We start from the raw sequence: 13,167 nt of genomic DNA on the forward strand, positions 1-13,167 counted from the left end.
CACCCCCGGGTCAGGGGAGCCCCGCGCCCTCCTTCCAGCTGCCACCAGCTGTAGAGGCGCATGGTGCTGAGCCCCAAAGGCTCCTGCCGTCCCAGCAAGAAGGGCGGTCATTTCCAGTGCTGAAAGCAGTGAGAAAACGGTAACAGAACTGGTGTCATCTCACAGGTGGGATGCGAGCCAGGCAGGACCCGAACAAGGCAAGTAAGCCAAAGAAGGCTCTTTTCCAGTGCAAGGGAGGGGACCATTGGGGGGACCCGAGGCCACAGCACGGCCTGCAGAACAGCTCGCGGTGCCTCAGAGAGCAGCAGCCAGGCAGCCAGGCCAGCTGTTAGTTACCATCCCTTGCCCCTGCGCAACCAGCCACAGCAGTACTTTTACAATATCCCTTGGTTACTTCTGTTTGTTTTTTAACCTTGGCCTCAAACAGTGACTCCCTTAATTCTTGTTTCAAGATGACATTAACAGAAAGCCTGGAATCTAGTGCTTCTGAGGAAAAAGCAACAAAAAACAAAACCGAGTATTTTCACTTCCCCTTCTTATCCTTCATTTGTTGCATCTTCTTTGGTTTTGTCATATATTCAGTGTAGTATTCACTGCGGTGGAGCATGCAGCATTTGCAATAAAATATTTTCTGTGATCTTCAGATAGCTCAGCTTCACTTCTTTCCATTAATTACCTGAGGGATAAAATAACCAATTATTGCATTTGCGTGTTCCAGAAGAGGGAAGATGTTACAAAAACCTGTCAAAACGTTTATTGAAAGAGACTTTCCTTTTCTGCCAGTCTAACGAGAGCATGTACATTTCTTTTCCTGTATCTTCTTTCCCTGTATTTGTTTGATAAACAAAGTATCCCAGGTACCAGGCAATATCATTTCAGCCACTCAGAAAGCAACATTGTTTTCCTGTGCAAATATAAAGAAACAGACCCTGTAAATATCTCCCTAGTGTTCAATCTAGAATCCAACAGCTAGATTTAGAAAGTGATTTGTACTGTCTACCAAGATACATATTAAGGGGTTTCTGAACAAGTCTGCCAGAATCCATAGGTGCTGAACGTTGCCATGACAAGTTGCTCCAAAGCAAACTCCCGGACCACTCTCAAGTTCAGTTCCCAGCTTGTCTGCACACAGAGTTCTCTCCAGCCCACTCCCCTGCTGCCTTTATGCCACCAGCCACTGCCTAGGGCAAAGCCCTAGGAAGGGAAGAAGGTGTGAAGAAGGCTGTTGCATGGACATGCATACGTTCAAGTCTTGCTTTCACTGCTGCCATGTGGTGATAGTTACGCTGAAATGCTCCACTTCAGGGAATAAATGCATTCTGCTTAAGTGTTCAAAATCATCTTTAAAAATAAAGGTATTTCCAAACCTACTGCTCAGCATCATGCACTGTGCAAGATTGGTGGGGCCAGATTCCTGTGACAGTGCCATCTTTTGGTTACATGCCACGATCATGCATGAGGCAGTTTTATTTAAGCTTTAGCCTGGAAGAAGTCACGTCTGTACCCAACCTTGCTTCATTTTAATTCTAAGGTTGTCTAAAAACATATGTAGTTAAACCAGACTTAGTCACCTTTAAGTTCAATTGATGTGATACTCTTAAAACATCTGAAGAGCATTCCTGCCACAGACATGTGTCCAGATAACTTAACTGAATTGATTTGGAAAATAGAGAAAAACCCTTCTGTTGTCTAGAAATTGCTAGCAGCCAGTAAATCGATGCTGCCAGCCATGTGGCTGACCCCAGGCAATGCCCCAGTGAGGCAGCATGCCAGGGCAGCCCCAGGAGCAGCAGGGACCCAGCCATGGGCACCCCACCTGCATGGCCTGGAAAACCAGGCGGAGGAGTTTGCCAAAGCATCCTGCCGCACACAGCAGCCAGGGCAGGAGCAGATCCATCATGCCAGGGCAGAGCAAGCAGCTGGATACAAGCAGGTGTCACAGGGAGGGCTGCCCAGCCCAGTCCAGGCACCACACGCTGCCTCCCCACTGCATTAGGAGCACCCGTAATGGGAGAGAGAACAGCTCAACGCTGCTGGCTCTAGAAGAACTCCTGGAAAAGTAAAGCCTTCTAAAAACTTTAGCTTTGGATGGGAGATAGCCGGACAAGCAGCCAAGCCTGGTCCTGAAATCCTCAGGTCACCCAGTCAGACAAGGGAGGAAGGGAGCACTCCTCAAATTACAGAGGTTCCTTCTGTCATCTTAAACCTTCGTTATCAAGTGACACAGGATGCACTGAAACACTCTACAAACTGCTTTTTTCCAGGCTGGAGCATGCAAACTGGAGTTACACAGCAGACAGAAGCGGAGAGGGAAAAGGCAGACGTCCCCAGCAGCTCACAGGGCAGCACGCCCCGCGGTGCCTCCCTGCCAAAGCCCCCGAGGAGGGGGCACTGAGGAGGGGGCTGCCAGCACGGCTGGGCTGGGCACCCAGCGCCTGCCCGCCGGGGCGATGGAGAGCTCCTCGCTGCCTGGCTGAGGCTGCATCGCCCCAAGGACTTGGCATGCCACCATGCCAGCCCAGCAGAAGAAAATCATCTTTTGCATAGCTGGGGTGTTCAGCTTCGCTTGTGCACTGGGGACCGCGGCAGCCATCGGCACTCAGCTGTGGATTAGAGGAACGATCCTCTGCAAGACCGGAGCCCTGCTTGTCAACGCCACCGGGCAGGAGCTGGAGAAGTTTATCGGGGAAATCCAGTATGGGCTTTTCTATGGCGAGCGAGTGAGACAGTGCGGGCTCGGAGGCAGACCTTTTCAGTTTTCATGTGAGTAAGAAAGGGGCTTGAATTATTTAACACTGTGCTGCTCACTGCTAGGGGAACCAGGAGATAACTGCCCTGGTACCCCCCTGTTCGTACACAGACCTTAACAGGCATGAAATTTTATAAAGCCTAATGTTACCCTTACAGCATTTCAGTCTTCGGGTTTAAATTACTCTTTTCTGATACTAGCAAAGCCATACTAATATTTTCAGCAGTTTGTGTTTCAATTAACAGATGCTACATAAAAAAAACATACCTTTTTGAAAAAGTAATTTCTTATATTATTGTTTGTCAATTAATCTTTATCATCTTTCTGTGCATGTCAATATTACATCCTCTGCTCTGTCACAAAAGAAAAATAAACTAGCAGGAATGTGAAAGAAATGGGGGGATAGAAGAATTTTGCTGCTGTTGAGAAACAAAACAGCCAGAGATTAGTAATCTGCTGTATTAATTGGAAAAACATCTGGTTGATACTAGCTGACATTCAGACAATTGATCTGCAAATTGAACTTAGTAACCAACATTCAAAATCTTATGAAACTGTTAGCAGTGGTTTTGCTTTACATGTAATATTCATAACCTGTTCATCTTCAAGGGTAAGAAGATCAATGAAGTGATCAAGTGAAGACATTTTGCATGTAGCAACACTAAACAGATGATAACAAACAGTCATTTCTTATACATACTGCATGCCACCTGAAATTATTACAAAACAAAATTTGGAAGCAATCTGCTAAAGCAGCACTGGCAAATTGCTTACATGAGTCACCTAAGGCAAAGTAAGGTTACCAGATTAAGTGTCATAAATGGTCTACTATATTATTTTTTCAAAGCAGTAGACCAGACTCATTTTACACAATATGAAGGCTTACCTTCTCTAATTAAATCCCATCACTAAGCTATTTAGCGAGCTGGAAGCTCCAGGTCCCGCTGCACGCTGTGGCTGTGAAGAAAGAAGCGCTGCCCTGCAGGTGTCGGCTGCAGGAAGTTCTCAGAGCAGTCCACAAAACCCCAAGGAACTCGTTTCCTACCAAGGGTTGAGCTGTCCCTTCCCATGAGCTGCTGCCAGCCCTGTGGCTGAGGCCTGCTGGGGCCCCTGGGCAGAGCTGAGGGGACCAGGGTGTCCTGCCTGCCTCAGACAAGGACCCAACCCCGGCACTGCTGAGCAGCCACCCAGGCATCCCATCCCGCAGGGAAAGCCAGCCCGAGCCAGAGGCAGGCAGCTGGCTTCTGCTCCTTATCAGCTGCAGAGACTCCCAGACCTTGAGACCATTTCCTTACTCAAGCTCCTGTCTTTTCACTTCTGCTTTAAGCTCATCGCGTTATGGCTAAAATATGTTAATGTACTGCTAGGGTGATTCCAGCAATAGTTTCTCTGAAAACAGACATCAGGCATTCAAAGCTTTCAGGAATTCCATAAAGGAAAATGGAAGAGAAATTCACTCAACATCAGTAAATGTCATTTATTTATTTATTTAGAGAACTGAGTTTTGAAGCAGATGCTTTAATGCCTGTTCTCAGAATGTGAACCCAATGCTGGATTTAATCTCATGCCTGAGACCCCCCAGGCCAGAAGAGAAGCTGTGATATGCCTGTGGTAGGGCAGCATCCCTCCCTGGAGAGAGCAGGCTTCCTTCCAGGGGCCTGGCAGCCCAGCACACTGCTGACAGCAGATCATCACCCAGGGCAGCAGCGGGAGCAGGTCTGAGGGGAACCTAAGGGCCTCAACAGACCCAAAGCAGCCTGCCCAAGGGCAGGATTTTACCTTTTAATTTCTGTCCATGCAAGTCAAGCATTAGTAGTGAAATACTTCAGTAGGTCCCACTCAATGTTAGAAGCACATTGCACGTTGTTTATCTGCCCTGGAATCCTTTACGTAGCACACGAAGAAAAGGTAGCACTGCGAGGAGATCCCTGGCAGCGTGCACCCGAACCACCCCCCAGTCACAGCCCGAACAGCTCCGTGAGCCCAGCAGCAGGTCCTGGCCTCACCTCCCTGCGCTCACCAACAACTGACAGCAAGCACTGATGTCATCTTCACACGTTGTTCTTGGATCTTTTATTTGGACTAAAAAGCAAATGCAACAGTTACTTTAATAGGATTAATATTTAGAAAACAATGGCTGGGTGGCTTAGCAAAGTCTGCATCTACCAAAAGCATCCACTTTAGAGACCAGACACGGAGAGGCCGCTTCACACTCCCTGGGGCTAGAGGAGACCCATCCTGTCTGAGACAGAGCCCTCGGGAGCTCCCTGTGAGCAACGCAGAAAGCAGAACCACCACGTACAATATACGCATCTGTTCTTTAATGCACTAAAGTGCACTTTAGCATGGCTAAGAAGAAAAGGCATGGAAAATAGGCTAAATGATTTAGTTCTATGTTTGCTCCCATTAAATGCTCCCCTCTGACCACTGTATCTCTTTTAATTGTAAAATGAATTTGCTCTGCCAGCAAACCCTGTTAGGCTGGGGAAAGCCTTCTGCCTCATTTACTCTTGCTGATTCTCATCTGTTTCTAGGTCAGCAGTTCATTTTCTAAAGGTCACTGGCATGCATACTGAAACACTATTTCATTCATTACAATGAAGGAATGTTTTTCTTTCAAGACAGCATTGTTACGGGAATTATTTTTTCCCCAATATGTCACTAATAAAATTTTAATGACAAAAACTATAAATGCAGGTGCCAAGGGAAAGATTCAGCACAATGCAGTAGCATACTTGCTTAAAATAAACAATAAAAATCTGTATTATGAAATAAGCTCATGTTCTCCCAAAGGATTAGGTAGTGTTGCATGAACTAATGTTATTCCTTGCACAAATTCTGCACAAGCAAGGACTCTTCAGCCTTTTGCTGGCTATCTTGAATAGTACAAGAGTAAAATCGTACTTTACAGCATACTAGCAGTACAGCTGTTCCTTACACTTATGAATACACAGCATTTGTAACTTTTTGGAATATTTTACAGTCCAACAGACACAAGGTCTAGTTTCCAAAAACTGCTTTGTTCTACTAGGATGAGATAAGCAATTTAGCCACCAGCAACAACTGGACAATACACAGCCATCAGCAGCAGCTGCCTTCCAGGCATGGAGATTCTCCCTCCACACCAGGCAAACCCACCCAGTCGGTAACGGGGTGAGCACCACACTGCAGCGTGCTCGCAGGGCTGTGCATGCACCGTGGGCCCCAGTGCCCTCTCTGCTCTCAGCAGACATTAGCAGCACAAACTGGCAGTCAACACAGCTTCGGGAGCAATGCACAAGCATTTGTGCCATTAATTTCCCTTTTGTTCAGTCAGGCGATAAATTGGCTTGACACCACATTACCTGCATCTCTGTATTTACTGCATTGCAGGCTACAAAATATTTGCTGGTAAACATTTTGCAAGGTAGGTTAATTTACATGAGGCTTATTCCTCCCAGCACATTGCAGCTGCAGTGAGGCAGCTCCAAGGTGTTATTACCCTGCTTTAATTGTGCCCCTGTGGATCAGCAGCAGCTAAGTGTGTTTGATGATTACTTCTGAAATATCCATTGTCACTAAACAAACATGAGTGATTAAAGATTACCCTTATACCAAGGCTGATCAACTATCCCCTGTGCCACAGCCAAGCAGGATCACACTTTGGGAAAAAAACGCATGAAAAATATTTAAAATGATTCCTAACATTTGGCCTACAATGGTCACACAGGCCATTACACAGCTGAACCTCAGCACAGCCTCTGGTAGATCAGGCAGCAGTAATTAACTGTAAATGCCAAATCTGACACAGCATGGCTGCTGTTCCCACTGGTAGGGTCTCCTCGTGCTGCATGGGCTCCCAAGGGCGGGCTGCTGGGGCAAGTGACATAGCAGCAAATGCAGCCAGTGCTAACACAGGCTTTGGAAACAATTATATAGCATAGAGCAAGCACATTGCATGGACTGCCTAACAGGCAGTGCTCACACATAACCAACAGTGTTTTTCCTCTTGACCCTGCAGAGCAGAGCTCTGCTGCAAAAGCAGCAGTGTTTTGCCAGCCAGCAGGAGAACCAGCACAGCCCTGAACAGCACCAGGTTTCGTAGCCACACGCTTCAGTATTTGATACCTTGTTTTCTCTTTGCATCCTCCTTTCTTATTGCAGGACTTCTCCACTTCTCATTAATTTATCTTCTTTTTGGCCACATGCTTCCAGATAAAAACATCCCTCAAACCTTTCATCTGTGGAAATACAGGGGAGAAAAACTTCAATCACACAAAACACTCCATCTTTCAAAATTTCACTCTGAATTTGTGGCACTTACTCCTATGATATAACATTTATGAATGACTTCCTCTATTTTAAAATAGTGAAATAAGATACTACTTTAAGAGATTAAGGTAAGTACAGAAATAGATTTTTTAATAAAAAATAAAAACAGGAAAACATCAAGTGATAGGAAACCTCCTGTCATTTTTGGTGTCTTCAAATCAAATCTTTGGCATTGTTAATGGATTTTCACAGGGAGTTCCCATCATTTCCATTCTGTAAACATCCACACACATTACCTTTCCCCAAATATCATTCATTCTTGCAGCTTTTAATGTCACCCAGAAACAGATCACACTGCAGTTCACCTGTATGTCAGTAACACAGGTTTACTAATATTTTCTTTTTTATTGCTAAACATGGACCTTTAAATTAACATATTTAGTGCTTTGGATTTTCACTTTAAAAAAGCATTTAACCAAAATTCTTTGGGCATAAGCTTAACAGCAGTGAATATTTGTGCAAGTCAAAGTGGTGGAATCACTGCTTTCAGATGTAATGGGAATCAACATTACAGCTGGGAGCAGTTCTTTGCTTTCGTAGCAGACAAAGCAGCCAAACCCCCACATTTCTACACAGGACACAGATAGCGCATGGTATTCCAGACCCACTGAATAAGCACCCAAGGCACAGCAGAGCCTACCTCACACCCACCGAACGATCATCTCACATGCTCACAGGGTTGGGACCGCTGCATTCCCTGGGGCTTTGTCATCCCACACCAGGCGTGCACCAGCGGGACAGGAGCAGAGCCTGGCCTCCTCCCGGCCCCCCTGCAGGACTGGTGCTCCAGGCACTGCTCAGAGCACAGCCGTGACGGTGTTCAGCAAGGCGCCTCTCATCCTGCATCGCAGTAAGCAATGTCTCACCTCATCCCCTCTGCACATGTATTCTGGAAAACAAACCGCACTGGCCAGAACAATCCAGTCCGAGAGACAGGTTTTGTATGACTTGCTGATCACTCCAGACAAGATCAGGCACAAAAGTGACAGCATCAACCGTAACTAAGTTTGGATGCTAATAAAGGTCTGGACAAAGCAATAAATATAAATGACATTCCAGTCAGTGAATGAGCTAAGGAAATATAATTTACCCTCAGTAAGCATGAGCATAAATGCAAGGAGTTTATTTCTGGATTTGCTGTCCACCTCCCCAAAAGACAAATCTCTGGCCAAGCCTCTGAGAGACTTGAGACTAAATCTGTTGCGTTTGGAAAAGCACAATTTAAATAATTTGCACAAATTAGCAGCAAATTGCTTACATTTTTATTATTTATTTATTATTGCTTATAACTTTTAGTTTTTCCAGATCTACTCAAAATTATCCCTGCAAGTATCCATGTGAGCATCATTCTCTTCTGCACGGTGCTGATCGTCTTTGCCCTGGTGGGAACAGGCTTCTTCATGTACAATGCTTTCGGCAGCCCCTATGAAACTTTGCATGGCCCTGTAGGGTTGTACCTCTGGACCTTCATTGCATGTAAGTACCATTCCACATCACCTGAATTTGAGATATATATTTTGGCTGATTTATCAGCACAGTAGACTATTAAGGACTACAGCTGCATTGACTCCAAAGTGACGGATAATTTTGCTGTATTGACACCTGGCTTTCCTCCAGGTGTCAATACAGCAAAGGTGTTGTCTTCTGACTCCAGGAAAACACCTGCTGAAGTTCCCCATGGCAGTGCGTGGTGGGACAGGCCAGCAGGTAGCAGAGAGACAGGGCAGGCTGTCCTGTCCCCTCTGTCAGGAACATGGGGACCCCAGCACAGCCAGTGGGCAGTGAGTCCCAGCACAAGAAGACGAGTGGGAGGTCTGCTCATGACACAGCCTGTGGCTGGGGTTCTAGAAATAAGCTCCCAGTAAAAATGAAGTCATGATGGCCATAACAACACCATCAATACAGCATTCCATTGTGATGGATGTAATATAGCCTTGCTGCCAGGATTTCTGATGTGGTGAGCATCTCTCGTGTTCTTTCAGGTTCCTGCGGTTGTCTCATCCTGATTCTCTTCTCCTCAGAGGTGAAGATCCACCACCTTTCAGAAAAAATTGCTAATTTTAAGGAGGGAAGTTTTACATTTAAAACGCACAGTGAACAGTTTGCAGATTCCTTCTGGATCATCCTAGGCTGCTCCTTGGTGCACTTCATGAATGCCCTCTTGATCCGCTTTGCTGGCTTTGAATTTCCTTTTTCAAAATCAAAGGATTCAGCAACAACCACTGGAGCAGTTGACCTGATGTATTAGATTTACTTAATTTATGAACATTTAAAGCAAAGAGGTTTATCACCACTATTTTCAACAATCACCAAGAGTACTAACTTTTAAATGATTAGCTGTAAAGAAATTAAAAACAAGAGAAGGTTTTAGGTAGATGTCAATGTGACATATACAGTAAACAAAAGATAGCATGCTATCTGGTGGCATCAAAATCAAAATACTCTTCCTTGGAGTAAAACCTTATCAGTATATCTACTCCTCCTTCCTCCAGGAACTTATTTTAGAAGTAGGTGGTACCAACAAAATTAAATCAATAGCATTGAACTGAATCAAGATAGTAAGATAAGTACTCAACCATGTAAGAGTCTACGATCACCAGCAGCACAGTTTTGACCTTTACCTGTTGTAAGTGCCGTGATGCAACTATCACCACACCAGGGCAGCAGACCACAAGGGGAAAGAGCAGCAGGGCCAAGAGGAGAAAGCCCTCAGGCTTTGTGCCTCGGGCAGCAGGCACTACCCCAGAAACCCCACTGGAGGGGAAGGCATGGCTTTGGCAAGGGCTCGCAGACAGAACCCAAGCACCCAAACCCACCACTAACACTTTAAGCTTGTGTCACATGTGACAACACCATTATTTCTGTCCATAAGCTTCTCTTAAGTTTTTTAATTTTAAAAGCCCAAACTGTTACTCTGACCCTGAATTCCAAATTCCCCAGTGCAATCACTGCAGCTATGGGTATGGCAAGCCTTTGGGGATTTATTTGGGAATACACTGGCAAACTGTTGGTTTTTAACCCGACCAGCAGCTCAGCACCACACAGACATTTGCTCACCACCCCTCCCTCCCCCCAGGATTGTGGAGAGGATCAGAAAACAATAGAAAGTTTGTGGGTTGAGATAAAGACTTATTATTAGGACAGAAAATAAATAATTATGTGTACAAAATAAGTGATGCACAATGCAATTGCTCACCACCCACTGACCAATGCCCATCGCATCCCCGAGCAGCACCCCAGCCAGCCCCTCCCACAGTAATTGCTCAGCTCGGTGCCACATGGGATGGAATACCCCTTTGGCAAGTTTGGGTCAGCTGTCCTGTGTCTGTCCCCCCTCCAGCTCCCGCTGCACCCCCAGCCTGCCCACTGGCAGGACAGAGCAAGAAGCTGAGATGTCCTTGGCTTGGTGTAAGCACTGCTCTGCAACAAGTAAAGCATCAGGGTGTTAACATTATTCTCATCCTAAATCCCAAATACAGCACCCTACCAGCTACTAGGAGGAAAAATGACTCTATCCTAGCCAAAATATAAGACAGAAATATAAGATGTAGAGGAGATTCAGAGTACTCCCTCCTGCTTACATGAGGGAGGAAACCTGGCTGAGTACTGCTGAACAGCCGCTGTGCAACACAGCGAGGCAAAGAGCACATCCAGGAACACAGCAACATAAACCCAAACCAGGCACCTTTGGTACTGTGCTACACCCACCCAAAGCCTCATTGTCACAATTATGAATAGCTCAGCCCAGAGAACAGCCAGTAAGTGCTCTCTCATCAAGCAGTACAAATAAACGAAAAGCAAAGCTCCTGGCAAACAGCAGCAATGGAAAGAGGCCCCAGACACACAGCATGCTGCAGCTCAGCAGGGGCTGGCAAGGAAACACCTGAGGCTCTCCAACTCAAGACGCACAGGAAGCCAGTGGGGATGAACACATCGGTCCCTGTGTCTCTGAACCTCTGCAGGTCAGGTAAAGCAGCCAGGCCACTCGCCCCAGGTAGCCCCAGGTACGGCTATGTCAGCCTAATTACTTACAGGCAGGTCAAAAGAGCTTCACCTCAGCAAACACCACCTCCGTGGAGATGAGGCTCCCCTTGCATAGCATGGAACTGCTCTTCCAAGCAAACAGCAGAGAAGGTGCCCTAGGGGAGCAGGGGCTGCACCAGCTGCCCATTTATCTGCCCAAGTTGCTGAGGTTTCGGGTGCAGCTGCAAGCAATGAGCAATCCCACTCATCACCCCTGGAGTCACCTTGCGTCTCAGGGAGCCTTGTGCCTCAAGCTGCAGCATCTTACAAGATGACCTTGCTGACATTTATGCCAGTTTTTATACTTTTACTATGAATGGCAGAAAAACCATGCTTATTTTTGTAAAAGTTGTGTCATCTTTGTTCCCGCTCCACCAAGCCTCATACAGAACAACCCTGCCTCCCAAGCTGTATTGTATACACCTAGTTTCTAACAATCTGTAAGCACTACTGCAGATTTCCACGACCACCAACATTTTTTTCACATTTTCCTTCTGAGCTAATGTGTGTTCTTGTTAATTAATATTAATGCATCTTCTTAACACATAATTTGTATTACATTTCATTGTGTTACCATAGAACAAGTACTGAGAAGCAATGTTTTGCCCTTGTTCCTGGTGCTATATGAACCCAATCTGCTTTCAGCCCTGCTGCCCCATGGGCAGCCAGTAGCACAGAGGTGAGAGGTACCGGCTGCCCTCAGCACCGCACCTGCCCTGTGCCCTGCCAGTTCTGAAGGAGCGAGCCTGTATCTGTAAGGCAAAGAACTGCACGGAGCTGCCTCAGTGCAGATCAGCCTTCTCACCACGTTTGCTGTGCAGAGGAGAGGGGCCCTGCTCCTGGGGAGCCCCTTCACAGAGAGCTCCTCTCTGTCCCACCCCATCCCCTCCCAGCCTACTCTCAAGTGTGAGGCCAGCTGTTGAAGCCATGCTTGTCCATTTTCGAAGGCAAATATAATAACTTCTTACTAGTAAAATTAAATTTTGACAATATTTAGGTTGGACCAGCTGAAAGCGACAGTTGCAGTGAGCATGAGACGCTCAGCTCATGCTCCTGGATCAACACCAGCATGTACTCTGTGGATCACTTTTAATCCACGAGCATCAACTGAAGTTTTGCTCTGCATCATTTCTAATTTCACAATTAAAAAATACATATATACAGCTAGGAGAAATATGTAAATATATTTTGAATGTTCTTGAAAATTCAGACTTTTTCTATCACAATAAAAAAAAATAGTACGCATGCGTGTCTGTGTGTGTGTGTGCATGCAGTGAGCATGCCTATAACCACAAACACGTGCACTACATGTTACACAGGGCATGTATCAGGATTATACTGCCCACCCAGCGATGCCGCCCCAGAGGTGCTGCAGACGTGGGTGCTCTGCACCTGGTGACCCCATGCACAGCTGTGAAGGGAGCTGGGGCCGCATGGGTGCCTCTGCTGGTGGACTCTTTTGAAACAGATCCATTTTCATGTTTTTTGTTGTCGAAGGTACTACGCCAAACAGACGATTTATCATGCAGCACCCGCTTACAGAGTAAATGCAGTCAGCTTCTGTGCTGTGGCACTGGCAGCACGTCCAAACTGAAACCTACCTGCAGAAACTTTTCTACAGAGCACAGCCAGGAAATTACACGTGTCTGCAGATGCTGGGGCATGGAGCAAGGAAGGTGGTGGTGCTGTGGGAGAGAAGCCAGAGGAGACCCCTGCAGGGGCGGCTGGTGCCCTGGTGGGGTGCTGAGGCCCTGGTGTCCCTGCGGGCAGCATTGCCAAGGCGGGGGGAGGGTGCTGCTGGCCCTGCTGGGGTCCTTCTGCCCCCAGCAGTTGTGGGGCTGGAAACATGCAATAGGAGAAGTTAATGGAAGTGTGCAGCATCTCGCAGCACGTCCTGCACCACGGAGAAGCTGGAGAAGCCGGCAGGGCTGAGCCCAGAGCCCCGCTGCTGTGGGTGTGGGATTCCCCTGGGGGAAGCAGTGACTTTCCCACAGCTCCTTCAGGCAGAGCCGCTGACCCTGCGAACACCTGCCTTCTGGCAAGTTGGCAGGCACCGACCAGCATCCCCCTTCCTGCAGCTCACC

General features: G+C 46.8%; 1 protein-coding gene and 1 long non-coding RNA gene across 3 annotated transcripts; one reads left to right on the plus strand and one right to left on the minus strand.

Annotated features, from left to right (window-relative positions):
• Positions 1-2: 2 nt before the first annotated feature.
• LOC311441377 lies at positions 3-12,203 on the minus strand. 2 transcript variants are annotated; one of them, XR_014695905.1, is made up of 4 exons: positions 11,093-11,218; positions 9,153-9,296; positions 6,857-6,969; positions 3-676 (listed from the first exon to the last, which is right to left on the minus strand). It is a non-coding gene; the product is annotated as an uncharacterized lncRNA (long non-coding RNA). The 2 variants fall into 2 exon arrangements; XR_014695906.1 differs by lacking the exons at positions 3-676; positions 6,857-6,969; positions 9,153-9,296 and adding an exon at positions 8,300-9,098 and having other exon boundaries at positions 11,093-12,203.
• On the plus strand, positions 2,425-9,308 carry CLRN1 (clarin 1; the record flags this gene model as incomplete). The annotated part of the gene is made up of 3 exons (XM_084529412.1): positions 2,425-2,763; positions 8,357-8,536; positions 9,043-9,308. The coding sequence occupies exons 1-3, from the start codon at positions 2,511-2,513 to the stop codon at positions 9,306-9,308; spliced, it is 699 nt and encodes a 232-aa protein (XP_084385538.1). The 5' UTR covers positions 2,425-2,510.
• Positions 12,204-13,167: the final 964 nt, after the last annotated feature.

The sequence above is a fragment of the Aythya ferina genome (genome assembly GCF_964211825.1).
Source record: "Aythya ferina genome assembly, chromosome: 9".
NCBI classification, from domain to species: Eukaryota; Metazoa; Chordata; class Aves; order Anseriformes; family Anatidae; genus Aythya; species Aythya ferina.